The sequence below is a fragment of the Gadus chalcogrammus genome, chromosome 16 (genome assembly GCF_026213295.1).
Source record: "Gadus chalcogrammus isolate NIFS_2021 chromosome 16, NIFS_Gcha_1.0, whole genome shotgun sequence".
Classification (NCBI taxonomy): domain Eukaryota; kingdom Metazoa; phylum Chordata; class Actinopteri; order Gadiformes; family Gadidae; genus Gadus; species Gadus chalcogrammus.
In genome coordinates, this window is record NC_079427.1 from 10783515 (window position 1) to 10809580 (window position 26066).

The window sequence follows — 26066 nt, forward strand, 5'->3', positions numbered from 1 at the left end:
CAGAATCAGTGGCATTCTCAGCATTAGATGAAGCCTCTACTCTCATTATTATTAAACCACCCACAGATTTATACAAAGAAAGCGCAAAACATAACGAAAATAAACCTAAAGTCAAGGTTGGTGTATAGAATACTGCAACCAAGACAGCCATCCTTAAAATGAGCATGCAAGTGCTTACGGGGTGTTAAATCTAGGTTATATATATGATCAGATAGATGCTGCCCTCTTCCTGTATTACGTCAGATTCTGTACACAGGAGAAGCGTTTCTACAGGTAGACATGATGCATGTTCTAGGACAAATGTTTTGTATATTTTATCTTATGAATTAAAAGTTTAAATACACATTATATTATCCCCTTGGCCCTGGAACATATTTAAAAAAAACTGATATTGTTTTTTCCAGTTCACCCTTTTCATCTGATCAATAACCTGTATTTGTTACACACATGCACATACCTAACGCTTTTTTTTAAATACATATGTATGGTTCGATACTACAGTAAATAATATAAATGTTGTTTACGTTGTTATACATTTGTTATATCCTTCACTAGCTCTATGCTATAGAATAGGTCACATTCATTAGGGATTTATATACTTTTTGTGCATTGTGCATTTTGGCATCTAATACCTTTTAGAGTGGCTTGAAACTCAATAGATGAATCTCGCTAAACACTTTTATGAATCTATTATATCCAAAATCAAAGAATTGGAGGCAGAGCCTTTTATGTGAATGTTTTTTTGTTAACCTGGTTATGAAACTGACTCCTAGAAAGTGTTTATTTTAAAATAGTAGTGCGCTTTGCTTGATACTTGGAGTTCCTTTGAATTTAGCTTCCTTTGTATAATCCTTCTGTGACAATTTTTTTTTAATTCATGCTGCTGCATGTCACGGCCTTCCCTTAAAAAAATATTCTTAGTCGCAAAAGGACTTTACTCCACACTGTTAAGTTTGTACTAATGCATGAAGTTATTTCTACCCTGTTCTTATGCAGGTTTTACCTGAATAAGACTCCTTTTCCAAATTACTTCTTTACTACTACTACTACCAACAACATCTTGGGCAGGTTTTCAACCGTCTCCTAAGCCACAGCCTCAAACTACAGCCAAGGAACTGTCAGTTCTTCCTAAATTAGATAACATACCTCGGATAGGTGGCTAAGGGGTCTACACAGATCTAGGGAATACGAGAGCTGTTCATGACTGGCCAGTCCCTACCAACGTTAAACAAGTTTGCTCCTTTCTGGGCTTTGTGGATATTACGGGACATATATTGCTTCCTTCTCCAAAGTTGCCGTTCCCCTACAGAGCCTCCTCCTTCAGTCTTTTGGCCGCTCTACGATGCCTGTGACACGAACAACGGAATGCCAGACCGCCTTTCAGTATTTGATAGCATACGTGCCACAGCCTGGTATAGACCAAATGCAATGACCAGAACTACAGCTCCTTCAAGTTGGAACTGCCAGGAATGAAGTGGGCCATAACAGAGAAGTTTAAAGACTCTCTCTGGGGTGCAACGTTTACAGTCTTCACCGTCGAAAATCCCCTGGTACGCCAGACACTGCCCGACTCAGTGAAACAGAACAGAGGTGGTCGGCTCAGCCGACTAAATTTCCTTTGATATCAAATATCGGTCAGGAAGTGCCAACCAGAATGCAGATCTATTGTCCAGGCTCCCAGGAGTGTAGGAGTTTAACCAATTTGGGAGCCATCTGTGGCCACCCATGATGACCCTCGAATAACCAGGGAGATCAGTGTGAGAGGCACTGGCTAGAATGGCAACAACAGGACTCCGACATCCAACCGCTCCGCCTCTGGGACGAAGCAGATACGCCACCCACTGGCCAAAAGAAACGTTCACTCTCTCCACAAATGGGCCAAATGCCGCAAGAGTGGGACCACCTGAAGTTGGATGGGGGCCACCAAGAACGTTGAAGGAACCAGACACCGGAGTGATGGGGCGCAAAATTGTCAACCCTAACCCACATCTGGAAGGAGTATCAACAGCTGCAGGGCATACCGGTGGTCCTGACCATTCTCGTGCCATTCGTGCAACTTTACAGTAAATCCAATGCAGTTACCCTCTTGAACTCATAGGGCTAGAATACCTCTCCTTGGAAAGACCTGCAGAGGCCTTTCCGTACATCTTGGTAATCAGACTTGATTTCACATTATGCCCTAGAAGTACCAACCCAGGACATGACGGCCAAGACCACAGTAAAAGTTTTGTGGACAACACTAATTCTGCCCCAAAAGTATGCAAACAGTCATAATAGAATCATCGCAAATAAAGGTTTTTTCAGGGAATGTTGACTACTTTACATTTGTGCTGTTTAGTTTGACCACCAGATCTGTACAAAAAGAGATGAAAATATAAATATTGTGTTCGAAAATTTCTCTCTGCATTAGATAAACCTGGTATGTATCTTGTGCTAACAGACATGTAGCTTTGCTACATTTCTGCCCCCCCATTGCCAGTAGGGATGGGCAAAATGATTATTTTCCGGGAACTAGTTCTTTCAGTTCAGTTCACTATAACGATTTGTTTGTTTGATTCGTTCGTTTTGATTTGTTCGTTACGTCAGATTGCGTCATTTGACAGGGAATCTCACAGGTGTCTGCCCCCCCCGCAAGACGGCCCTGAGCATAATTTCAGCGACTTCTAGGCTCTACCCCCCGTGAAAATCGACAAGATATACTATATAGTATAACCCAACGTCCAACCAATATATATACCACTTGCTTACTCTCTATATGTCATTCATGGTTTTATATTTATAATTTTATTTTACTTTACATTTAATTCTTCATTATTCAGGCATTACAGAACTTTCATGGTCATAAATAAAAAATACGAACTTTCTTTGTTTGTTCTTGAATTGACGTAGAATGGAGCAAAGACATCTGGGATTGGGAAATGCGTTTATCCAATAAACAGATGGAGGTCAAGTCTATTTTTGGAAATGTAGGGGGATATATGAGTGGCCCCACGTCGAATGGTATGACCCAAGATACGTCAGACAGAGAAAGCGTGCAAATTCGACGGTAACGCCTTGTCATTGGTTTACCCAGGTGCCATGGCAACACCATTGCTACCTCTCATTGGCTGAATCTTTGAGAACGTTGTAGACTCAATCAATATAAGTCGCGGGGAGAAAAAAGAATCAAGGAACCAGTTCTACTTGTTTTGGGGAACAAGTTCTTGTCGTTCACGTTCGGGATTCGTTCGTTGTGAACGATTCGGTCGCGACCGACTCATCCCTAATTGCCAGTCAAGAGAGGAAGCAGAGACCCCTTTCCATAAGTCAGCTTAAAGGGAACGCAGGGACCTGACTGAACTGAATGAAAGACATTCGTTCTGGAGAGAGGGTGAAACTGTTATGGAAAACTTTGTGCAGGGCTCAATCAGCAAGAAAGGAAACTGCTGTATGCATCCATTAAATAGGTATTTTCAACAACTTTTGTGTGCTTCTTTGCATTAGAAGTCTCATCTGTCGAAGAAGCTAATTCTCATTAACATATTGCCATGATAATCAATAGATGTTATCGAGATATTGCAAATCAGACGTTTAAATTTGGTTTATTAATGAAAATGCAATTGTATGTAATAGTGTAAAAATAAGACATGACACATCATTCATAAGTTAAAGGTCATAATGGTTTTTAATCATATAATGAAGTTTAATCATAGCAAATCATAGCTTTTGCAGGCAGTCCCAATTATATACATAGTGAGTAGGGTATTAGACACTACCCAATTAATGACAGAGGAGGACCCTGGTACAAGAGCCAGTTTGGGTCTTCTACCGGACCTCGAATCACAATGCCAAAAAGACCTACACTAAATAAAAACTTTGTATGATTCTGAAAGTTACGCTGACTTTTCCAAATTATTACTTTATATTTAGAAAATTAGAAATGCATTTTATCGTTTACCCATTAAATGTTTCTTGGTGTTTTTCTCTGGCCTGAATAAAATAATAAAACACTTTGGAAAGAATATACAGAAAATTAATCCAAAACTAGAGGCCAATATTGCAAAAACCTCTACAGCCACAGTAAACTTCCCAGGAGAACTGGTATAAGCTGGGATAAAAGTGATCCAAACAGCACAGAATATAAGCATGCTAAATGTGATAAGCTTAGCTTCATTAAAATTGTCAGGTAGTTTTCGGGCTAAAACAGCTAACACAAAACAAAATACAGCAAGGAGCCCGATGTACCCAAGCACAGCCCAGAAACCTAATGCTGAGCCTAATGCACATTCTAGAATGATTTTCTCATTGTAGGTGGTCAGGTTTCTAATGGAGAAAGGAGGCTTCAGTACCAACCAAATAATGCATATCAGAACTTGAACAAATGTAAAAGATACTACAGTCATTCTCTGTTGTTTAGAGCCAAACCATTTGGCTACATTGCTACCTGGTACTGTAGCTTTGAATGCCATCAACACTACTATAGTCTTGCCAAGAACACAAGAGATACAGAGGACAAAGGTGATCCCAAAAGCTGTGTGGCGAAGCATACAGGACCAGTCTGAGGGACGGCCGATGAAGGTCAGAGAACACAGGAAACACAGAGTCAAGGAGAAGAGCAGCAGGAAGCTCAGCTCAGAGTTGTTAGCTTTAACTACAGGGGTAAATCTGTGCTTGAATAACACTATGGCTGTAATGATGGTCAAACAGGCTCCTGCTATGGAGAATGCTGCCAAAATAATTCCCAATACCTCATGAAAGGAAAGAAACTCAACAAGCTTGGGAATACAGATGGTCTTCTCTGCATTGGGCCAGAACTCCTTGGGACAAAGGGAACAGTCAGATGAATCTGGGGAAAGATATATATTCACTATTATTATAATATTTTGTAACTCATCATTTCGTTTAGAATTAGGATCAAGAACATTGGTTGTACCGGTAGTATTACTTGTCTCTCCTTCAGCACATGGTACACAGTCATAGCAGCAAACCGGCTTTCCCTTCTGGAGAACCTTGCGTGTTCCCGGTGGACAGCTGTCACTGCACACGGACACAGGCACCTGATTCACACATAGACAATGATTTTACATACAGTTTGGAAGCAGTTGTATTGAAGAAATCAAAGAATATGTTCTCTTCCCTGCCTGTATGCCACCATCTGCCCAACTGATTTCCCTTTCGATATTGAACTTCTGGCCCGGAGAAAGGGACTCATCATAATGTCCCACGGTTACAAACTCCAGACCACCGTTCTCATTTCCCTTCCAGTTAATCAGCTCATAGAAGGCAACAGGGTCACCATTGGCATCAAATGAGACGTGGTAACCATTACGAGAGAAATTCACCCTTTTTAACTGATCAAGGACCTGCGTAGATGAAAAAATGAGTGAAAACAACAATTATATGGTTAAGATATTGACTGTAATAACTTTACCGCCTGCAAGCGATTTCTTTAATATAACAAATAATTGTTATTAACCTGCACTGGCTCAATTGTTAAGAATTTGTCACATTGTATTTTGGAGTTTATCTTCTTACACAACAAGTAGTGTATAGCGTGTGCTATTGCGTAAACAGCTTTGTACACCATGTTTGTGATTCTGAGCTGAGTGGTGTCAGTGAATGAGTTTTGGAGCTTCTGTAAATCTTCAGTTCCATCACACACTCTGCCTGCTGAGCCAGCGCCTAGAAAAAGTGAAACAGGAGCATATGTTGTGATAATGAAAACACAAAAAAATAATAATAATAATTATAATAACATAAAATAAGCAGTTCAATTGCCATGTAAGGCAATAATGTAATTTCTTCTCAAAAGATGATTTTGTTATCAAAATTTGTTGAAGAATTATATTTTCAATTAAAATATTGAATCATTACAGTTTATAATAATGAATAATTATGATAATAATAATTTGTGGTTGTATTAAGCTATATTACAGTATTTCCACACTATTTCCAAGGTTCCTTACGTTTTTCTAGCAGACAGTTGAATGCACCCTCCCAGAACTCAGAAAGCACGTGTGAAGCAGCCACCTTAGCAGGAGAAAGATCTAGAAGGTATTCTCTAAAGCCTGGTATTTTAGATTGCGGAATAGCAAATCCGATGGCTCCTTCACACAACCGAAATCTCAGAACCTCCGGATGGGTTACCCAGGCCTCACTGCCAATCCATTGGCGAGGAGGAGAGGGATGGACAGTCAGCTCCTCAAGCAGAACCCACAAGTCTCCTGGAGCTGTAAATGCCACGACAACCCTGGCTGCGGACCTGTAGAGATTTTCAAACATAAATAAGGCATACAGTATATAAAAATATATTTATATTTATAAAATAATATATATTTTTTTATTATAGTATGGTTGATACTAAGGTTTTATAATGATTATATGCCTTTAAGCTATCTTGGTTTGCATATTAAAATGTTTTGAATAATTAATGTATGAACCTGCGAATCACTTCAGCCACCTGTTGAATCTTGTTCGGTGGATCATATCTAGTGATTGATTCAGAGTATTCCACACATATACCCTCTTTCTGCGCTGCTCGTAAAAAGGACGCCATCCCATTGTTACCATAGTCTGAGTTAGACTGAACAGTGCCAATCCAAGTCCAACCAAAATGTTTCACGAGTTTGGCAAGAGCAAGAGCCTGGAACTGGTCACTGGGGATGGTTCTAAAAAAGGTTGGGTATTGCGTTTTGTCAGACAAACATGCGCATGTAGCGAAGGGACTAACCTAAGGAAGGAATTAAAGATTAAAATGTATCTTTACAAAAGAGAGGGATAAAAGTTCTCCATAATAAAATAAATACTTGTGGAATATCAAAGGGCCCGATTATTCGTGATATGCTGATGGATTGAGTTGATCCAGAATCACCAATAACTGCCAACACCCTTCCCGATTGCGAACACACTTTAGTGTTTTTATACATAGACAGAGGGTCATTTGTAAACTGGAACGCCACCTGCACAGCCATGGGTGGTGAGGAGCACGAATCATGGATTTTATAACCAAGGGTGACCCCCGGCAGAAGATCTGAGCTGTTGTTGATCTCATCGATGGCAAAGGCCATTGCACGCGAGAAGCGCAGTTCCCGGGTGTCCATGCTGTGAAAAAAAAAAACATTTAAAGATTCGCCAAAAATAAACCTTTATTAGGCTCTCAATGATATAAAATACAATTAAAATAAACAGCAACCACTTATATTTATTCTTTGACTTACTCACCTTCCTGTGCATTTGAGAGGCTCTGGAAGGCTGCGGTAGTTTTTCTTCACTGTTTTCAAGTAGTAATGCATGGGGAATACACCCCCAATAATGTAATCCCCTCTCTTTGTAAATGCAGGTAGCTGAGGGGTACCCTGGAGCAAACAATCAACAGAATCAGTGGCAGTCTCTGCATTAGATGAAGCCTCTGTTGTCATTACTAGACCACCCAGAGATTTATACAAGGAAAGCGCAAAACATAACGAAAATAAACCCAAAGTCAACCTTGGTGTGAGAAAAACTGCAATCAAGATACCCATCCTTAAAATGAGCATGTAAGTGCTTACAGGGTGTTACAACTAGGCTATATAAAGGATCAGATAGATACTGCCCTCTTTTTGCAATACGTCAGATTCTGTACAAAGTGGCAATCCTAACCGCTGCCAATAGAATAAATCATTCACATTTTAATCATTCAGTTGTTTGATATTCATGGATGAGTTTCTAAAGTTACACATGGTGCATGTTCTATGAAAAATGGTTTTCAAATTTTAATATCATCAATAAAAAGATTAAAAACACATTATATTATCCCCTTGGCCCTGTCGCAAATGGTGAAACACTGATCTCATTTTTGCCAGTTCACCCTTTTCATCTGATCAATAAGCTCTATATTCTGAAACACATTTAGACACCTATAACTCATTTTTTAAGAAGTATGAAGAGAGCTTCTCATACTAGAGTTAATAATTTAATTTTGTAAAATATAATACAATAATATAAATGTTTGTAATATCCTACACTGGCTCTATTTGATAGAATAGGTGATTTATCTGGTGATATATCTATTCAGGAAAAAAAAAAAGGTACTTTATTGCCATGTAAAACCTTGTATTAGTGATTTATTGAATAAATCTTGCAAAACGTTTTTATACCCAAAATGAAAGAATTAGAGTCAGAGTCCGTTTATGTCAGTGTTTTGTGTTTACCTGGTTACGAAACTTAATCCTACACACTGCAGCTTTATTGAGTATGTTTTGTGGTGAGGTAGCCTACCGGGATACAAAGAAACAAAATAGAGAACTATAGAGACAAAGTATTCCCACTTTAGTTAGTGGGATTATTCAGTAATTGGATTATAGCCTAAAATGGTGTAATCAATTTTCAGTGTTATTATTATTGTTACTTTGTTTCATCTGCTTGTTGATTGGAGGTCAGATATATCAAATGTACTGAAGCATTAAATGACATATACCGTAAGGGAGTCAGCATCTGTTGGAGAGTCTATATAAACTGTTGTAATATGAAGAAGCCGCCTCATCCGTATCACGTAGCCCTACGTTGATAATGACGAAGAGTTCTGTAATTGTCATGTTTGGGCAAACCCTTTCTCTGGGATTGATTGTGCTCTGTCTTTCTATTGCTTTGCAAGAGTCTGCAGATGGCCTTCTACAAAGACCTGGTCCTACGGGGCCAGAGAACGGTGGTAAGGTTGGGATTGGGGATGTATCCGATGCAGGGAATGCTACTAATTCTGTTAAATGTATGCTTCGAGGCAATCCTCGGCCCACTGCATTCACACTGGAAGGGGACTTCCTTATTGGAGGTGTTTTTTCGATACATTACTACATGAAAACAGTGATGCATAACTACACCAGCCTACCAGAGCCTCTACAATGTACAGGGAGGTGAGTTAGAGGGGAAAAATGTGTGCAAAGGTAAAAATTAATTAAGTAAAAAAAAACATACTGTAAAAATCTATGTTATCCTAATCTGCAGCGTCATCAACCTTGATATAAATTGTCCGTAATATGTGATGAAATGCATTTACCAATCTCTTGCAGCATTAACATGCGTGAATTGCAGTTTTCAAGTGCTATGATCTTCGCCATCGAAGAAATTAACAACAGCTCGGAGCTTCTGCCGGGCATTACACTCGGTTACCAAATCCATGACTCCTGTGCCTCGGTACCCGTAGCTGTCCAGGTGGCATTTCAGCTCGCAAACGGCTTGCAGCAGTTGTATGACTCAAACAAAGGGTGTTCACGATCTGGTAGGGTAACGGCTGTAGTTGGGGAGTCTGGATCCACGCCAAGTATCAGCATGTCACGTATATTCGGGCCCTTCGATATACCACAAGTAATGTTTCTAACAATACAGAATATTAGAATATACCAAGTGCCTTGTGTGGCGTTTTTTTCTTTAAATGCATTGTGCTTGATTTTCTCTTTCAGGTTAGCCACTTCGCTACATGTGCGTGTTTGTCTGACAAGACACAATACCCAACCTTTTTTCGAACCATCCCCAGTGACCAGTTCCAGGCAGAGGCTCTTGCCAAACTCGTTAAACAATTCGGTTGGACTTGGATCGGCGCTGTCCGGTCTAGATCAGACTATGGTAACAATGGGATGGCGTCCTTTTTACGAGCAGCGCAGAAAGAGGGTATATGTGTTGAATACTCTGAATCTTTCTATCGCACTGATCCACAGAGCAAGATTCAACAAGTTGCTGACGTTATCCGCAGGTTCATGAATTTAATTAATCAAATTATGGCAAAGAGAGTACATTCATATTCAGAAGTATTTTCTTGAAATATTTTTTTCTCCATGAACATCACATATTTAAACAGCACATTATGTAAATGGTTCCCTATTTAAGTATGATATTAAAGTAATAATACTGACATATTTTCTAAGGTCTACAGCCTTGACTATCGTGGCATTCACAGCATTAGGAGATATGAGAATTCTGTTGGAAGAGTTGGCCAGCAAGCCCTTTCCCTCCCGCCAATGGATAGGCAGTGAATCTTGGGTAACTAATCATGAAATGCTGAGGTTTGGTTTTTGTGCTGGGGCCATTGGATTTGGTATTCCACAATCTGTTATACCTGGCTTTAGAGAGTACCTTCTGGATATTTCCCCTACCAACGTAGCTGCATCTCAGCTGCTTACTGAATTCTGGGAGGGTGCATTCAACTGCCAGCTAGAAAAAAGTGAGAGGATAGAAATTCTTCCAACACATCTTTCATGTGATTTACTAGTTTGACTTGACTTGACACAGATATAGAACAAACAGAAACATAAAAAAATTGAAAATCTACATTAGGAAATAATAATACAAAAAAGTTTGAATACATATAAATATAGTATAATCATAATATATACTATATGTTTATTATCACTACATTACATACATTTTCTGTTAAAGATAAAACCCGCAACTTTCTGTTTGTCACATAACCTTTGCCTCTGTTTATAGAGGCTGGCTCAGCACAAAGAGTGTGTGATGGAACTGAAGATCTACAGAAGCTCCAAAGCCTGTACACTGATACTTCCCAGCTCAGAATCACAAACATGGTGTACAAAGCTGTTTACGCAATAGCACATGCTATACACAATTTGGTGTGTAAGAAAATAAACTCAACAATACAATGTGACCAATTCATCAAAATAGAGCCAATGCAGGTATATGTAATTAATAAAAAAGAAAGTGACACGTTGAAAATGTAATTATTTGTGCTATATATGTCATGACCACTGTTTTACTCTGTTTACATATATGCAGGTCTTTCAACAGTTGAAAAGGGTGAATTTCACTCGTCATGGTTACCACATATCATTTGATGCCAATGGTGACCCTGTGGCCTTCTATGAGCTGATTAACTGGAAGACAAATGAGAACGGTGGTCTGGAGTTTGTAACAGTGGGACACTATGATGACTCGCTTCCTATTGGACAGAAGTTCAATATGATAAAGAACATCAGCTGGTCAGATGGTGGTGGACAGGCAGGAATAACTATGTATACTTCATTTAATTACATTTATTGTCTTCTTGCTGTATGCAAAACGATATGTTTATTTGTACATCAGGTGCCTGTGTCCGTATGCAGTGACAGCTGTCCAACGGGAACGCGTAAGGTTCTCCAGAAGGGGAAGCCGGTTTGCTGCTATGACTGTGTACCATGTGCTGAAGGAGAGATAAGCAATACTACAGGTATAGAACATTTTATTCATGATAATGTTGACAATTTTCTCCTCTCCTGATTCAATATTTGTGGTTATTTCCAGATTCATCTGACTGTTTGCCTTGTCTCAATGAGTCCTGGCCAAATGAAGAGAAAAACGTATGTCTTCCTAAGCCTGTTGAGTTTCTCTCCATGCATGAGGTCCTGGGAATTATTTTGGCAGCATTCTCAGTTGTAGGAGCCTGTTTAACCATTATTACAGCCATTGTGTTCTTCCAGCACAGAGCATCTGCTATTGTTAGGGCCAACAACTCTGAGCTGAGCTTCCTGCTGCTCTTCTCCTTGACTTTATGTTTCCTGTGTTCTCTGACTTTCATTGGTCCACCTTCAGACTGGTCCTGTATGCTTCGCCACACAGCTTTTGGGATCACATTTGTCCTCTGTATCTCTTGTGTTCTGGGCAAAACTCTGGTTGTGTTAATGGCCTTCAGAGCTACACTGCCAGGTGATAATGTTATGAAATGGTTTGGGCCTGCACAGCAGAGAATGACTGTAGTAACCTTTACATTTGTTCAAGTTCTGATATGTACTTTGTGGTTGATTTTAAATCCCCCTTTCTCTATTAGAAACCTTACCACTTACAAGGAGAAAATAATTCTAGAATGTGCATTAGGCTCAGCATTAGGTTTCTGGGCTGTGCTTGGGTACATCGGGCTCCTTGCTGTTTTTTGTTTTGTTTTAGCTGTTTTAGCCCGAAAACTACCTGACAATTTTAATGAAGCTAAGCTAATAACATTTAGTATGCTCATATTCTGTGCTGTTTGGATCACTTTTATTCCAGCTTATATCAGTTCCCCTGGGAAGTTCACTGTAGCTGTGGAGATCTTTGCTATTTTGGCCTCTAGCTTTGGATTGATTTCATGTATTTTCCTTCCTAAGTGCTTTATAATTTTATTCAGACCGGATCAAAACACAAAAAAACATTTAATGGGTAAAAATAATTCAATTGGTTTATAACTTTTGCATAACTTTTTATCCTGTCAATTGATGTCTTCACTGTTGCAATACATTCCTCATTTAGTATTTGATTTATTTGACCAACAATGATTATGATTTCTAAATAAAATAAACACACTGCATTGAGATCGCACATGTGCATGGCTTATTACAACATAGTCACCAATTTAAAAAACTGCAAAGACTTCATACCTTGAAAAGCATCTTGCACTAGTGGCGTGTGACTTTTTGAGTCGTAGATCAATAAATTGTAATGGTAACAGTTTACAATAATGTGCAGTCATGAGACTGTGTATTAGAGCTTACAACATAAGCTCCAATACATGCTTACTAATACATAGCTTACAAGAAATACTATTTTGTTATTTAGCCTGAAAAACCATTGTTGAAAGTTAGATAGCGATTATGATTAAAGATTATTCCACTAGAGAGCCGTATGTATGTTCCGGGCTGCTAAAACTTGGCAACATTGCGGTCGCTGTAGTAAATCGAGAACCTGCTTACTAAGAAGATATAAAGGGCCCATGCTGAAGTAAATAAAACAAAATGCTCCTTATTTTCATCATCAGACTCGCTGCTGTGGGTCAGGTTGCTACGGGTCCAGTTGTTGATATGCAAGTACTGTGGCCACTATCGTTTAGTAACAAAATGCTTGGATTATGCTGTTTAGGGACATAATTATTTTGGAAATCCCTCATCTACCATTTATTCAGTCTTACCCTATGGGGTTAATGCCTCAATAGTTACAACTAACATGCGGATGTGTGAATAATGACAAGTAAAGGACTATTCTTAAATGCAAAAACCTAAAAATTGAAACCCACAGAGGGGTAGAGTGAAGCCCACTCTACAGTGAAATGAATGCTGGTTATTACTATAAATTAGATAATTGAAACGGGCGATATGTTCAAAGTGTTAAGTGTAGCCTACCATTATTGAGAGTTGCGCAATTTAAAGAGAAATTACGTATAATGCAGGACAAGTGTTTCAGCGATAGAACATCAAGAGAGTGTGTCTTGTCCATAATGAACGTATTGCGGGGGCCCATCACTACCAGGTCTAGTTATTATCACGTTTCTCGCGTACCCTACTTCAAATACTTTATTTAAAGATCCCATGCCATTCTATTTTATGATGCTTTAATATAGGTATTAGTGGGCCACAAACACAGTATTCAAAGACGTCCCCGAAATTCAGCCGTGGTGCAGAGTTACAGTCACTCCGAAACAGTCGCACATTGAGCTTCCCCCAAACGCGCTGTTTCGGTGGGCGTGTCAAGGCAGGTCAAGGAGGGGGGGTGGGGGTGTGGCCCTGAGCAGCTTGTAGCCACTACCATGCGCTCTGTATACGGTGGGCGTGTCAAGGCAGGTCAAGGAGGGGGGTGGGGGTGTGGCCCTGAGCAGCTTGTAGCCACTGACAGTACCATGCGCTCTGTTTACGGTGGATGTATCGCAATGGCTCGTAGAAACCCATATTATACATAGATATCTATATCATATAATATATAATATTATCACCTGGCCCTGAGCAGCTTGTAGCCACGGTACCATGCGCTCTGTTTACGGTGGATGTATCGCAATGGCTCTTAGAAACCCATATTATACATAGATATCTATATCATATAATATATAATATATATTATCACGGCCAAAAGCTGTGTGAGCCTCCAGACGATGGTTCACGACGGTTATTATGAATCTCAAACGACCGCGTCTACTTCAGATTGATGTGGAAGTGAAAGAACCAGAGACGTCGGAGAACCCGACGAAGTCCTTTGTGATTCATTATATCGTCTGGACGCGCACACAGCTTTTGGCCGTGATGTATTATTTGATATAGATATCTATGTATTATATGATATTATTTAGATATAGAGCAGAGCTCCAGGTCTGTAACGCAAGTGTTGTACACTTCCTTGTTATTTGGATAACCGTTCTGCTGTTGGTGTTATGGCATAACGCGTCGGACTCTCGTCTCTGGTATTTCTACAACGAGACTCGTAGTGGGGGTTATCTCAGCCATGGTTGAGAATGAATTGGGGGAAAGGAACTTTGGCTTTGACTCCCTGAAGTAGGCTACATGAACCACGACATGGAGGAGAAAGGGATTGTTGGCCGCGAATGTATCCCGCTTGAGCCCTGCTTCCCGCCGCCTCGGCAGCGGTCAGCGCTAATCACCGCATCCTGAAGCCGAGGCGGTGGTCCATAGGCAGCGAGACTCCGGCGGGAGACGACCGCGGTCAACAATCCCTTTCTCCTCCATGTCGTGGTTCATGACTTCAGGGAGTCAAAGCCAAAGTTCCTTTCCCCCAATTCATTCTCAACCATGGCTGAGATAACCCCCACTACGGGTCTAGTTGTAGAAATACCAGAGACGAGAGTCCGACGTGCTATGCGCCATCACACCAACAGCAGAACGGTTATCCAAATAACAAGGAAGTGTACAACACTTGCGTTACAGTCCTGGAGCTCTATATCTAAATAATATCATATAATACATAGATATCTATATCAAATAATACATATTATCACGGCCAAAAGCTGTGTGCACGTCCAGACGATATAATGAATCACAAAGGACTTCGTCGGGACTGCGGCGGTGGTGCCTCGCGCCGCGGCAACCGGCGGCAGGCAGCATGTCGCAGTTCATGTACTTCGATGTCGTTCTGCCATTGCATTCAAAATTCTGTAACTAGCCTGTTACTACGAACTAAGCAACTACCATACACGTATTAGCATTTAGCACTAGCTCAATCACGACTCCTTCAGAATTCTTGTGGGTGGTTACGAACCAACCAAGTGGGCAGGGCCATGAATAATAGTTTGACAACGCTACGTCACAGTGTCACCTTATCCAGATCGGCTCATTTCTTCTGCCTTTTTCCTTTCATTGCCTATTGCATTCAGCAGACAAACTGCATAGATTTCAAACTTACCACAGCTCACAAACTTATTCAGACCTATGTTATTTAACAAACAACAGGAAAAATGTGATTTTAATGGCATGGGCTCTTTAAGCATTTGACCATTTTGAAATGTGAGCTGCTCTCCTGACTTTTATTAAGATGTAAAAGTCCTCTAGTGTGAGCTTGGCATTGCACACCTTTTCCTACGGTGTGTTGCAGGATGAGGATGGGGTACAACAAGACACAACAACACAGAGTGGCACAGGCTAGGCTATAGCAAGACTGATTAATAACATAGAAGAGCATAGCCAACTGAATACCAGCAGTGATTTATACATATGTGTTACTACCATCTAGTGGTAATGACAAGTTAATTATGCTTGTGGCTGTTATTTCAATACAGATCAAAAAAGAGATGGTATATATTTTTTATGGAATGCCACCAACCATACAGTCCAGGCCCGCCCGTAAAGCTTTTGCCAAGTCCTGATAGGCATTTGAAACAATAAATGATGATGCAACTGGCAAAGGGGATGGCATTAGACTGTTTATAAAGTGAAATGTTTCAGAAATAATTAATTTTGCAAGAGAAAATTATGATTGGAGGGCTGTCATGAGAGCCCATAAAGAATCACATTTGCTTTTATGTATATGTTTATTTTTGCTCTCTTTCTCATCTCACATGTCTTCAACAGGGCCCTTCTTGTGTAGATTACAGAGACAATTTAATCTGAATGGCATGCACAAATTTGGGGATGTCGTTTTGGGGGGGATCTTTGAGATCAATTTTTTCAGTGCTTTTTCTGAACATTTTACTTCAGAGCCAAAAGATCCCATCTGCTATGGGTATGTTTACGATAGTGATTAGCAATGTTGTTATAAAATGACATGGAACAAGTTTGTTAACATACATCAGATATTGAAGAATTTTACTTTTCAGTTTTGATCTTGTAGGTTTCAGACAGGCCCAGACCATGGCCTTTGCTGTTGATGAAATTAACAGAAACTCCAAACTGCTACCTAATATATCGTTGGGATACAGTCTATATGATAGCTGCGGCAAACTAGGGATCTCATTCCGTGCAGCGCTGTCTATGACCAGTGGCAGAGGAGAGCCGTTTCAATTAAATGAGATTTGTAACGGGAATCCTCCTCTGCTAGGAATAGTGGGAGATACTTCCTCAACACGTACTATAGCTGTTTCTAGCATAGTAAGCTTGTACAGTCTACCAATGGTAAGTTATCACCTATTTGACAATCGGACAGCATCTGGTTGATGATTGCCATTACTTTATAAAGGCTAAGGCCAAATAAATCTGAATGAAATTGATGCAGATGGATCATAACTAATATATAATATATATACTATTTGACAGGTGAGTTTTTTTGCCACATGTTCCTGTCTGAGTGACAGGAGCCGGTTCCCATCTTTCTTTAGAACTATTCCTAGCGATGCATTTCAGGTAGGGAGCTTTCATTACCACAGAAACAATATTTGTACTCTTTTTGCACTTTTTGCAACATAAATGATCTGCATGCATCTCAAGGCTTAAAACGTTTATTGATGCCTTGATGCCTTGACACTACGTAAGCTATTACATATTAATTTATCCAACCAGGTGCGGGCTATGCTTAGAATTCTCAGGCGGTTTAACTGGACTTGGGTTGGCCTTTTGATCAGTGATGAAGACTATGGACGCCACGCCGCACGCTTATTCCAGTCAGACCTGGCCCAGTCTGGTGGAGGCTGTCTGGCTTATTTAGAGGTTCTGCCATGGGTGAATGATGTGGCTGAACTGCAGAGGATCGTTAGCATAATGAAGAAGTCGACATCCAATGTGGTCATTGTTTTTGCGCATCCAAGCAACATGCTTAATCTCATGGAAGAGGTTGGTTATTCAAGAAATAGTGATCTAGTGCAGATTTTTTTCTTTTCATGTTTGACAATGCTTGTAATATAATTAGTTAGATGTTTCTCTAGACACAAAATTGAAATAGAAAAAATCTTAATGCATATATTTTGTGTAATATATTATATATTCCCAGGTAGTGAAGCAGAATGTAACAGGCCTACAATGGATGGCTAGTGAAGCCTGGACTGCAGCCAAAGTGCTCCATACTCCCAGCTACATGCCTTTTCTTGCAGGCACTCTGGGCATTGCCATCCGCCGGGGGGAAATACCAGGACTAAGGGACTTCCTACTGACCATACGCCCTGACAATGACACTCTCAGCAGCCAGGACAACAACTTAGTGCGGGTTTCTCCTAATAGACGCAGATTTTGATATGCCTTGTTTGAACACCTTCAATAGACATGTGATCTCAATACTGCTTATGCTTGCTTATTAATCCCCCTTCATCAGGTGAAGAAGTTTTGGGAGCACATATTTCGGTGTAAGTTTGTTTCTGCTGGAATGGAGGTGGAAGGTCAGACTCAAGAAAGACGATGTACAGGGAATGAGCTTCTAAGGAATATTGAGACGGAATTTCTTGATCTGTCTAACCTCAGGCCAGAGTACAATGTGTACAAGGCAGTATATGCCCTGGCACATGCCCTACATGACCTTCTGCAGTGTGTTCCAGGGAGTGGGCCTTTTAAAGGTCAAAGCTGTGCCAGTTTACAGGGACTAGAGCCATGGCAGGTATGATTTCAGTTCAATATAATTGTATGGCCTTATTTCGCTGTGATTTATTTTCTGATTAAATCTTCATTTGGGAAAATCAATAGTTCAAAATGTTTGCATTGATTAAATGTTTGTTTCAATTTCGTTTACGTTTTTTGTATACAGATTTTATATTACTTGCAAAGGGTCAATTTCACTACAGACTTTGGTGATCAAGTGTCATTTGATGAGAATGGGGATGCTTTACCAATCTATGATGTGATGAACTGGAGGTGGCTCCCAGATGGAAGCACAGAGGTTAAAAATGTGGGAGAGGTCAAAGAATTGGCTTCAAAAATAGTTGACCTCATCCTTGATGAAGACAAAATCTTTTGGAATTTTGAATCACAAAAGGTCTGCTTACCTTTTGTCAGGGACATGTTTCAATAATTAAATAGAATAATTCGATTAATAATTTATTTATTTTAATGTAATTAACTTTTTCTCCCTTAGCCTCCTGAATCTGTGTGTAGTAAGAGCTGCAACCCAGGCACCCGCATGGCCAGAAAGAAGGGTGAACCTGTCTGCTGCTTCGACTGCATCCCTTGTTCAGAAGGAAAAGTTAGCAATGGGACAGGTTTGTTTGAAACACATATATTTATACAATGCACATATTATGTCAAAATTAATTACCAAAATGTATAATAACTTCCTTCCTGTAATCCGTTAGATTCAACCAAATGTACCAGCTGTCAAGAGTATTTTTGGTCCAACATCCAGCGTGATCACTGTATTCCCAAAAGCATGGAATTTCTTTCCTATGTGGAACCCCTGGGAATCTCCTTGACGACTGCCTCATTATCTGGCACACTTTTATGCACTATTGTTTTGGGAATCTTCACCCGCCATCGGACCACGCCAGTGGTTAGGGCCAACAACTCAGAGCTTAGCTTCCTCATTCTGCTGTCACTCAAACTATGCTTCTTGTGCTCTTTGCTTTTCATTGGTCAACCAAGGCTGTGGACTTGTCAGTTTAGGCATGTAGCCTTTGGAATCAGCTTTGTGCTGTGTATCTCGTGTATCCTTGTGAAGACCATGGTGGTTCTGGCGGTATTCAAGTCCTCCAAACCAGGTGGTGGTGGTAGTCTGAAGTGGTTTGGGGCAGTTCAACAGAGAGGGACTGTCATATTTCTGACTTTAATACAAGCAGCAGTTTGTATAACATGGCTTGTGTCTTCCTCACCAGCTCCTCATGAAAACACAGAGTACTACAATGACAGGATAGTAGTTGAGTGTGTAGTGGGGTCCACAGTAGGATTTGGAGTATTACTAGGCTATATTGGATTACTGGCTATTCTCAGCTTCTTACTAGCATTCTTGGCACGGAATCTACCAGATAACTTCAATGAGGCCAAGTTTATCACCTTCAGCACTCTGGTCTTTTGTGCTGTTTGGATAGCCTTTATCCCCGCTTATATCAACTCCCCTGGAAAATATGCAGATGCTGTGGAGGTATTTGCCATTCTAGCTTCTAGTTTTGGGCTGTTACTGGCCCTATTTGGACCAAAATGTTATATAATTCTCCTTCAGCCTGAGAAAAACACTAAGAAAGCTTTATTGAGACGAGGCACACCCAGATCATAAAAACATTTAAATGATTTGTCATTGTTGTTTTAATAAATACATTTAACCAGTGAAGTTCTGTTGAATTTAGACAACATTACCAGCATTCTATGACGATTCCTTGATTAGCTCAATTGTAGCCATTTTAAATGTCAATCAGACATAAATCTGTAATGACTAGTTTGACCAACATATTTGTCAAAATAGGTAAGAAATAAATTCACATTTTATTCTACATTTTTCATGATTCTTTCATTTTTTACCATAAAACACAATCCTGTTTTGCTTGGTCGTTTCTTAAGAGAGGTTAGACCATCAATATCCAACCCCAGGCTTCCATCCACTTCTGGCCCTCACTCTCAGGCATGAATATAGTGAATAATGTATCCAATACAACCCAGACCTGGACTACATACTTTTTGTATTTTTTTTAACCAAATGCTGCTAGACCAACGACTTCTTTGATATCAATTAGTAGTCAGGTATTGAGTACTACCATACGACTAAGAAGTGTTTTTTTCTTTCTGAAAGTAACATCAGCTATTACCCGATGTTATGACCGCATGGCTCAAGCACGACATAACAAATTGGGAGACACACAGTGAACAAGTTTCTATATATTTATTCAAAATATAGGCCCTAACAAGGAAATTAAGTATCAGTGTGGATGGCAGCTTAACTATGTGTAGTGTGTTATGGACTGGTGTAGTGAGAATGTGCAACAAAACCTAAATAAAGAAGACAAGGGTTTGGCAGCAGCTGCTGCTGTCACCCAGGCAGCGAGAGACAGAAAGGCTGGATGTCTTCCTCCTTTTATAGGCCAATCAGGCCAATCAGGTGCACCTGCTGCAAAAAAGGCCCATGTGGGAAAAACAGCGCCTCCACCATGGTAAGAGTTACCAGGGGGACGTAGCACCGACCAATGAGAATTTGGTCAAACAAGCGCATTTCGACCAACCAATTGACTAACAGAGCCATACTCGACAGCCGGTAAAAAAAATAATATGCATTATTAGAATATGTAACATCTAAGAGCCAGATGATGCACAACATGCTCATACTTGGCGTGGATCCAAACTCATTACTACAGCCCTTATCATACAAGAGTGTGAACACTGTTTCTTAAAACTGCTGCAAGCTGTGTGCGAGCTGTAACGTCACCTGGAAAACTACAGGTACCGAGGCACAGGATTAAGAGGTTTGGTTACCGGTTGTAATGCCAGGCAGAAGGTCCATCAGTTGTAGATTTATCACAGAAACAGCACATTTCACATGAGTCCATGCTGTAAAGAGGATAATATATGCATGCATTACATATTACGTCAAGTTTAGATTGACCTTGCTGCAGCAGCGGAAAGAATTTTAGAGATATCTTGTATTTTTATCATATATAGTATTACATAGAGCAGAGCCAACTGAATAACTGCACACCAATATTTGCTTTACGAAAATCTAGTGGTAGTGATGAGTTCATTCTGTTTTTCAAGCCATCAACCCCGTCTGCGCCCGCCCATCCGCCTGCGGCTCCATCAATTGGCCCTTGCCAAAGGTCAGGCCATGGAGAACAAGGTCTGTGAGATGGTGGGTGTCTGGGTTGTGGTCCTTGGCGCAGATTCCTGGGCGGGGGCTGGTGGTGCTTCTGCACCACGACAGACTCTCTCCGTACCGCCCCGTTACCCCAGGTGTTAATGGGGAATGGGGCGGCGTGGGGCAGTACCCCACGCGCTGCAACGGTTGGCTTTCCTGCCGTTGACCTTCCAGGAGGGCCCCGACGGCCTGTCTGCCATTACCGGAAACCTGAACACGTGAGGGACTATGTGTTGGGTGAAGGGGCTGTCGGGGACGACTCACCACTCAGGTTGGGGCTTTTGGCGATCACGCTATTGCCAGTGTTTCGGGGTGCCGCAAGGACAAATGGGACGGTTCAGGGTATTCAACTGTTAAAATAAACTGTTGAAATAGAACACTGTCTGTTTAATGGAAGGATGTCACCTCTGCAAAAGGTGGGGTTGGTTTTATCAACACCTGCACCGAGGAACTTACGTCTGTGGGGTATATTGTGCTTTTTTCCATTGTTCTGTGAAAATAAAGGCAACTCCCGTAGTCGTATGGTGTATGAGGCATGGGAGTCCTAGTACAATAATAACCCTGGGCTTGCATCTGGTTATTCCCTTGCTGCTCGCCACGTATTCGTAACATAGTCCAGGACCTCCCCCGAAACGTTTGCCAAGCACTGATAGGCATTTACAATCTTAAAAATGTTGGTAACTGGCAAGGGGGCTGGCATTAGACTATTATAAAGTCGAGAAATAATTTATATTGCAAAAGCATAGGTCACATTGAAGGGCTGTCATGAGAGCCCATAAAGAATCACACTTTCTTGTATCTGTATATTTATTTTTATTGTCTTTCCCTTCCCATATGTCTTCAACAGGTCCTTTTTCTTGTAGATTACGGAAACAATTTAATCTGAATGGAATGCACAAGTCTGGTGACGTTATTCTTGGAGGAATCTTTGAGATCAACTTTTTCACTACATCTTCTGAACATTTTACTTCAGAGCCCAAAGATCCTATCTGCTATGGGTGAGCATGTCTAGGATTGTGATAATCAAGGCTTTTTAACTTATCTGAAAATGCTTTTTATACACAACAGACTTTGTATTATTATTGTTTTTTAGCTTTGATCTTATAGGGTTCAGACAGGCCCAGACCATGGCCTTTGCTGTTGATGAAATCAACAGAAACTCCAAACTGCTTCCTAACATTTTGTTGGGATACAGTCTATATGATAGCTGTGTCAAACTAGGGATCTCGTTCCGTGCAGCTCTGTCTATGACCAGTGGCAGAGGAGAGCCGTTTCAATTAAATGAGAGCTGTTACGGGAATCCTCCTGTGCTAGGAATTGTGGGAGATACTTCCTCAACCCGTACTATAGCTGTTTCTAGCATAGTAAGCTTGTACAGGCTACCAATGGTAAGTTATCACCTATTTTCCAACAAAGGACATAGTAAAATAACTGCTAGATAAATTGATTCAGATGCATCATCATTTATGTCAGAAAAAATGTTTCACAGGTGAGTTATTATGCCACATGTTCCTGTCTGAGTGACAGGAAACGGTTCCCATCTTTCTTTAGAACTATTCCGAGTGATGCATTTCAGGTAGAGAGCTTTCATTACCACACACACAATATTTGTAACAATGAAGCTTTAGCATCATAAATGATGTGCACGCAACTCAAGGCTTTCAAAGTTCAATTAGATATTGAAACATGAAGTAAAATATTCCCCCTTGATGCTCCGCAATCTATGACATATTTATTTATTCAACCAGGTGCGAGCTATGCTCCAAATTCTCAGACGGTTTAACTGGACTTGGTTTGGACTATTGGTCATTGATGAAGACTATGGACGCCATGCTGCCCGTTTATTCCAGTCAGACCTGGCCCAGTCTGGTGGAAGCTGCCTGGCTTATCTAGAGGTTCTGCCCCAGGGAAACGATATGGCTGAGATTCAGAGGATCGTTGGCATAATGAAGAAATCCACATCCCGTGTGGTTATTGTTTTTGCACATCCAAGCAACATGCTTGATCTAATGGAAGAGGTTAGTTATTTTGGTTTAATAGGAATATGTGATGTTTCTTTTTGTATGTTTAACAAAGGCAGTAATATAATTACTGATATTCAAAGTGTTAAAAACAAATGCTTTGGTAAATGCATTATTCCAATGAACACTGATGAATATAATTTGTTAATCAAAACCACAGGTGGTAAAGCAGAATGTAACAGGCCTACAGTGGATGGCGAGTGAAGCCTGGATTGAAGACAAAGTGCTCCGTACCCCCAGCTACATGCCTTTCCTTGCAGGCACTCTGGGCATTGCTATCCGTCGGGGGGAAATACCAGGACTCAGGGACTTCCTACTGAGAATACGCCCTGACAATGACACACTCAGCAGCCAGGACCATAATTTAGTGCGGATTTCACCTAACCTTTTATGTCTTGTAGGAACAATTTTCAATATATATGTTATCTCAATGCTACTAATGTTTTCTTATGACCCCTTCCTATTTATCAATTCCCCTTCATTAGGTGAGGCAGTTTTGGGAGCACGTATTTCAGTGCAAGTTTGTAATCCCTGGTATGGAGTTTGAAGGGCAGACTCTAGAAAGACTATGTACAGGGAATGAAAGTCTAAGGAATATAGAGACTGAATTCCTGGATCTGTCTAACCTCAGGCCAGAGTATAATGTGTACAAGGCAGTATATGCCCTGGCACATGCCCTACAGGACATTATGCAGTGTGTTCCAGGGAGTGGGCCTTTCCAAGGTCAAAGTTGTGCCAGTTTACAGGGACTAGAGCCATGGCAGGTCGGTTTTCAGTTCAATTTGCTGTGATTGATTATTAGACTTAATGTCAATTTGATAAATCCATAATTCAACCGGTTTTTATTGGTTTGTTTTTACTGGTTGTACCGTTTTTGTGTCCTACCATACAGATTTTATATTACTTGCAAAGGGTCAATTTCACTACAGACTTTGGTGACCAAGTGTCATTTGATGAGAATGGGGATGCTTTACCAATCTATGATGTGTTGAACTGGAGGTGGCCCCCAGATGGAAGAGCAGAGGTTAAAAATGTGGGAGATGTCAAAGAAATGGCCTCAAAAATCATTCATCTTATCCTTGATGAAGACAAAATCTTTTGGAATTTCGAACCAAAAAAGGTGTGCTTCAACACTACATATTGCTGGTGACCTGTTTAATTTATATGATGAGAATAATAAATATCTTTAAATGTAATCAACTTGTTTCCTCCTTAGCCACCCAAGTCAGTGTGCAGTGAAAGCTGTCCCCCTGGCACCCGCATGGCCCGAAAGAAAGGTGAACCTGTCTGCTGCTTCGACTGCATCCCTTGTTCAGAAGGAGAAATTAGCAATGAAACTGGTTTGTTTGAAATAAATATATTCATACAATGCACGTCTCTAGTCAAAATAAATGACCAAAGCCAATATTTACTTGTTGTTCTGAATACATTCCTGTTTGTTAGATTCAACCGAATGTACCAGCTGTCCAGGGAATTTTTGGTCCAACCTCCAACGTAATCACTGCGTCCCGAAAAGTATGGAATTCCTTTCCTATGTGGAACCCCTGGGAATCTCCTTGACCACTGCCTCATTATTTGGTGCACTTTTATGCACCATTGTTTTGGGAATCTTCACCCATCATCGTACCACGCCAGTGGTTAGGGCCAACAACTCAGAGCTTAGCTTCCTCATTCTGCTGTCACTCAAACTATGCTTCTTGTGCTCCTTGTTTTTCATTGGTCAACCAAGGCTCTGGACTTGTCAATTGAGGCATGCAGCCTTTGGGATCAGCTTTGTTCTGTGTGTCTCATGTATCCTGGTGAAGACCATGGTCGTTCTGGCAGTATTCAAGGCCTCCAAACCAGGTGGTGGCGGTAGTCTGAAGTGGTTTGGGGTAATGCAACAGAGAGGGACTGTTGTATTTCTGACTTTAATACAAGCAGCAGTTTGTACAACATGGCTTGTGTCTTCCTCACCAGCCCCTCATGAAAACAAAGGTTACTACAATGATAGGATAGTGGTTGAGTGTGTAGTGGGGTCCACAGTAGGATTTGGAGTATTACTGGGCTATATTGGCTTACTGGCTGTTCTCAGTTTCTTGCTGGCATTCTTGGCACGAAATCTACCAGATAACTTCAATGAAGCCAAGTTTATCACCTTCAGCACGCTGGTCTTCTGTGCTGTTTGGATAGCCTTTATCCCCGCTTATATCAACTCCCCTGGAAAATATGCCGATGCTGTGGAGGTATTTGCCATTCTATCTTCTAGTTTTGGCCTGTTACTTGCCTTATTTGGACCAAAGTGTTATATAATTCTCCTTAAGCCTGAGAAAAACACAAAAAAGGCTTTAATGGGACGAGTCACACCAAGATCATAGAAAAAGTGCAATTAATTGTTGTCCTTTGTTGTTTTTTAATTAATTGATTTAGTCAGTGAGTTTGTCAATCATTTATCCATGAACTGCATTCTATGATTAGTTAATTAAAGAGCTTTGCCATTTAAAGTGTAATTCAGTTATACATCTATAATGCTTAGTTTGAATAACATATATTAAAACAGAATAAATCTTGCATTCAATATTATGACAACACTTTATTTTTTACCAAACTGTGCAAGCCTAATTTGACTCATTTTTCTTTAGAGACGGGTTTGAGCTCCAATATACAACCCCCGAGTTCCATCCACTTCTCGCTTCCAGTCCAATGCATATACATTTAGAACACAACGCATTCAATGAAAATGTAACCCATACCTGGGCTCATATCATATCTTAAACAGCCAAAGATATATGTATTGATGTTATTTGTCCAGTTAAGGTTAAATAGCAAATATTTCAAAAATGAAATTGGTGAATGGTGTGGATGAATGAATAGACACAAGGAACCTTTATTTCTGAATGGATGTGTTTTCTAAAATAAACAGAAAATATTTTAATCTATAATAATATAAAATACTTATGTACATTTAAAAGTCAAAAGCTAATTAATTCATAAACAAAATAGCCTCTCATTTCAAGTGTTTTTTTTTTCTGGCCCTATCAAATTGCTAAAATATTTAAAAACTGATTTGAAAACAAGAGGCCAATATGGAAAAGATCTGCACAGCTACCTGGAACTTCTGAAGGGCAATTTACTGATTAACGGCATTACAAGCCGTTAGAAAATCAGAGTTTTCCTGTGCTTTAG

General features: G+C 40.3%; 4 protein-coding genes and 1 pseudogene across 4 annotated transcripts; 4 read left to right on the plus strand and 1 right to left on the minus strand.

Annotated features, from left to right (window-relative positions):
• Nucleotides 1–3868: 3868 nt before the first annotated feature.
• Nucleotides 3869–7804, minus strand: LOC130405592 (extracellular calcium-sensing receptor-like). The gene is made up of 8 exons (XM_056610768.1): nt 7201–7804; nt 6786–7080; nt 6420–6709; nt 5946–6241; nt 5456–5661; nt 5121–5342; nt 4913–5036; nt 3869–4825 (listed from the first exon to the last, which is right to left on the minus strand). The coding sequence occupies exons 1-8, from the start codon at nt 7512–7514 to the stop codon at nt 3927–3929; spliced, it is 2646 nt and encodes an 881-aa protein (XP_056466743.1). The 5' UTR covers nt 7515–7804; the 3' UTR covers nt 3869–3926.
• Nucleotides 7805–8411: 607 nt separating this feature from the next.
• Nucleotides 8412–12331, plus strand: LOC130405591 (extracellular calcium-sensing receptor-like; annotated as a pseudogene).
• A 4865-nt stretch (nt 12332–17196) lies between these two features.
• On the plus strand, nt 17197–18194 carry LOC130405405 (extracellular calcium-sensing receptor-like). Its single transcript, XM_056610468.1, has 3 exons — nt 17197–17319; nt 17380–17709; nt 17857–18194. The coding sequence occupies exons 1-3, from the start codon at nt 17197–17199 to the stop codon at nt 18118–18120; spliced, it is 717 nt and encodes a 238-aa protein (XP_056466443.1). The 3' UTR covers nt 18121–18194.
• A 3672-nt stretch (nt 18195–21866) lies between these two features.
• Nucleotides 21867–23525, plus strand: LOC130406592 (extracellular calcium-sensing receptor-like). Its single transcript, XM_056612258.1, has 5 exons — nt 21867–21878; nt 22120–22268; nt 22370–22456; nt 22629–22898; nt 23062–23525. The coding sequence occupies exons 1-5, from the start codon at nt 21875–21877 to the stop codon at nt 23446–23448; spliced, it is 897 nt and encodes a 298-aa protein (XP_056468233.1). The 5' UTR covers nt 21867–21874; the 3' UTR covers nt 23449–23525.
• A 638-nt stretch (nt 23526–24163) lies between these two features.
• Nucleotides 24164–25329, plus strand: LOC130406593 (extracellular calcium-sensing receptor-like). Its single transcript, XM_056612259.1, has one exon. The coding sequence runs from the start codon at nt 24419–24421 to the stop codon at nt 25256–25258; it is 840 nt and encodes a 279-aa protein (XP_056468234.1). The 5' UTR covers nt 24164–24418; the 3' UTR covers nt 25259–25329.
• The last annotated feature ends 737 nt before the right edge of the window (nt 25330–26066 follow it).

What these genes read in the sequence shown, in the direction of transcription:
- LOC130405592 (XM_056610768.1), bottom strand. Translation starts at nt 7,514, where the DNA reads ATGCTCATTTTAAGGATGGGTATCTTGATTGCAGTTTTTCTCACACCA. An exon ending in CCTCTCAAATGCACAGGAAG is followed by an intron (nt 7,081 to 7,200) that starts GTGAGTAAGTCA and finishes TTTTTTTCACAG; the next exon opens with CATGGACACCCGGGAACTGC. An exon ending in CAACTGTCTGCTAGAAAAAC is followed by an intron (nt 5,662 to 5,945) that starts GTAAGGAACCTT and finishes CACTTTTTCTAG; the next exon opens with GCGCTGGCTCAGCAGGCAGA.
- LOC130405405 (XM_056610468.1), top strand. Translation starts at nt 17,197, where the DNA reads ATGCCTTTTCTTGCAGGCACTCTGGGCATTGCCATCCGCCGGGGGGAA. An exon ending in GCAGCCAGGACAACAACTTA is followed by an intron (nt 17,320 to 17,379) that starts GTGCGGGTTTCT and finishes CACCTTCAATAG; the next exon opens with ACATGTGATCTCAATACTGC. An exon ending in AGGGACTAGAGCCATGGCAG is followed by an intron (nt 17,710 to 17,856) that starts GTATGATTTCAG and finishes TTTTGTATACAG; the next exon opens with ATTTTATATTACTTGCAAAG.
- LOC130406592 (XM_056612258.1), top strand. An exon ending in GCTTGTACAGGCTACCAATG is followed by an intron (nt 22,269 to 22,369) that starts GTAAGTTATCAC and finishes AATGTTTCACAG; the next exon opens with GTGAGTTATTATGCCACATG. An exon ending in TTCCGAGTGATGCATTTCAG is followed by an intron (nt 22,457 to 22,628) that starts GTAGAGAGCTTT and finishes TTATTCAACCAG; the next exon opens with GTGCGAGCTATGCTCCAAAT.
- LOC130406593 (XM_056612259.1), top strand. Translation starts at nt 24,419, where the DNA reads ATGGAATTCCTTTCCTATGTGGAACCCCTGGGAATCTCCTTGACCACT.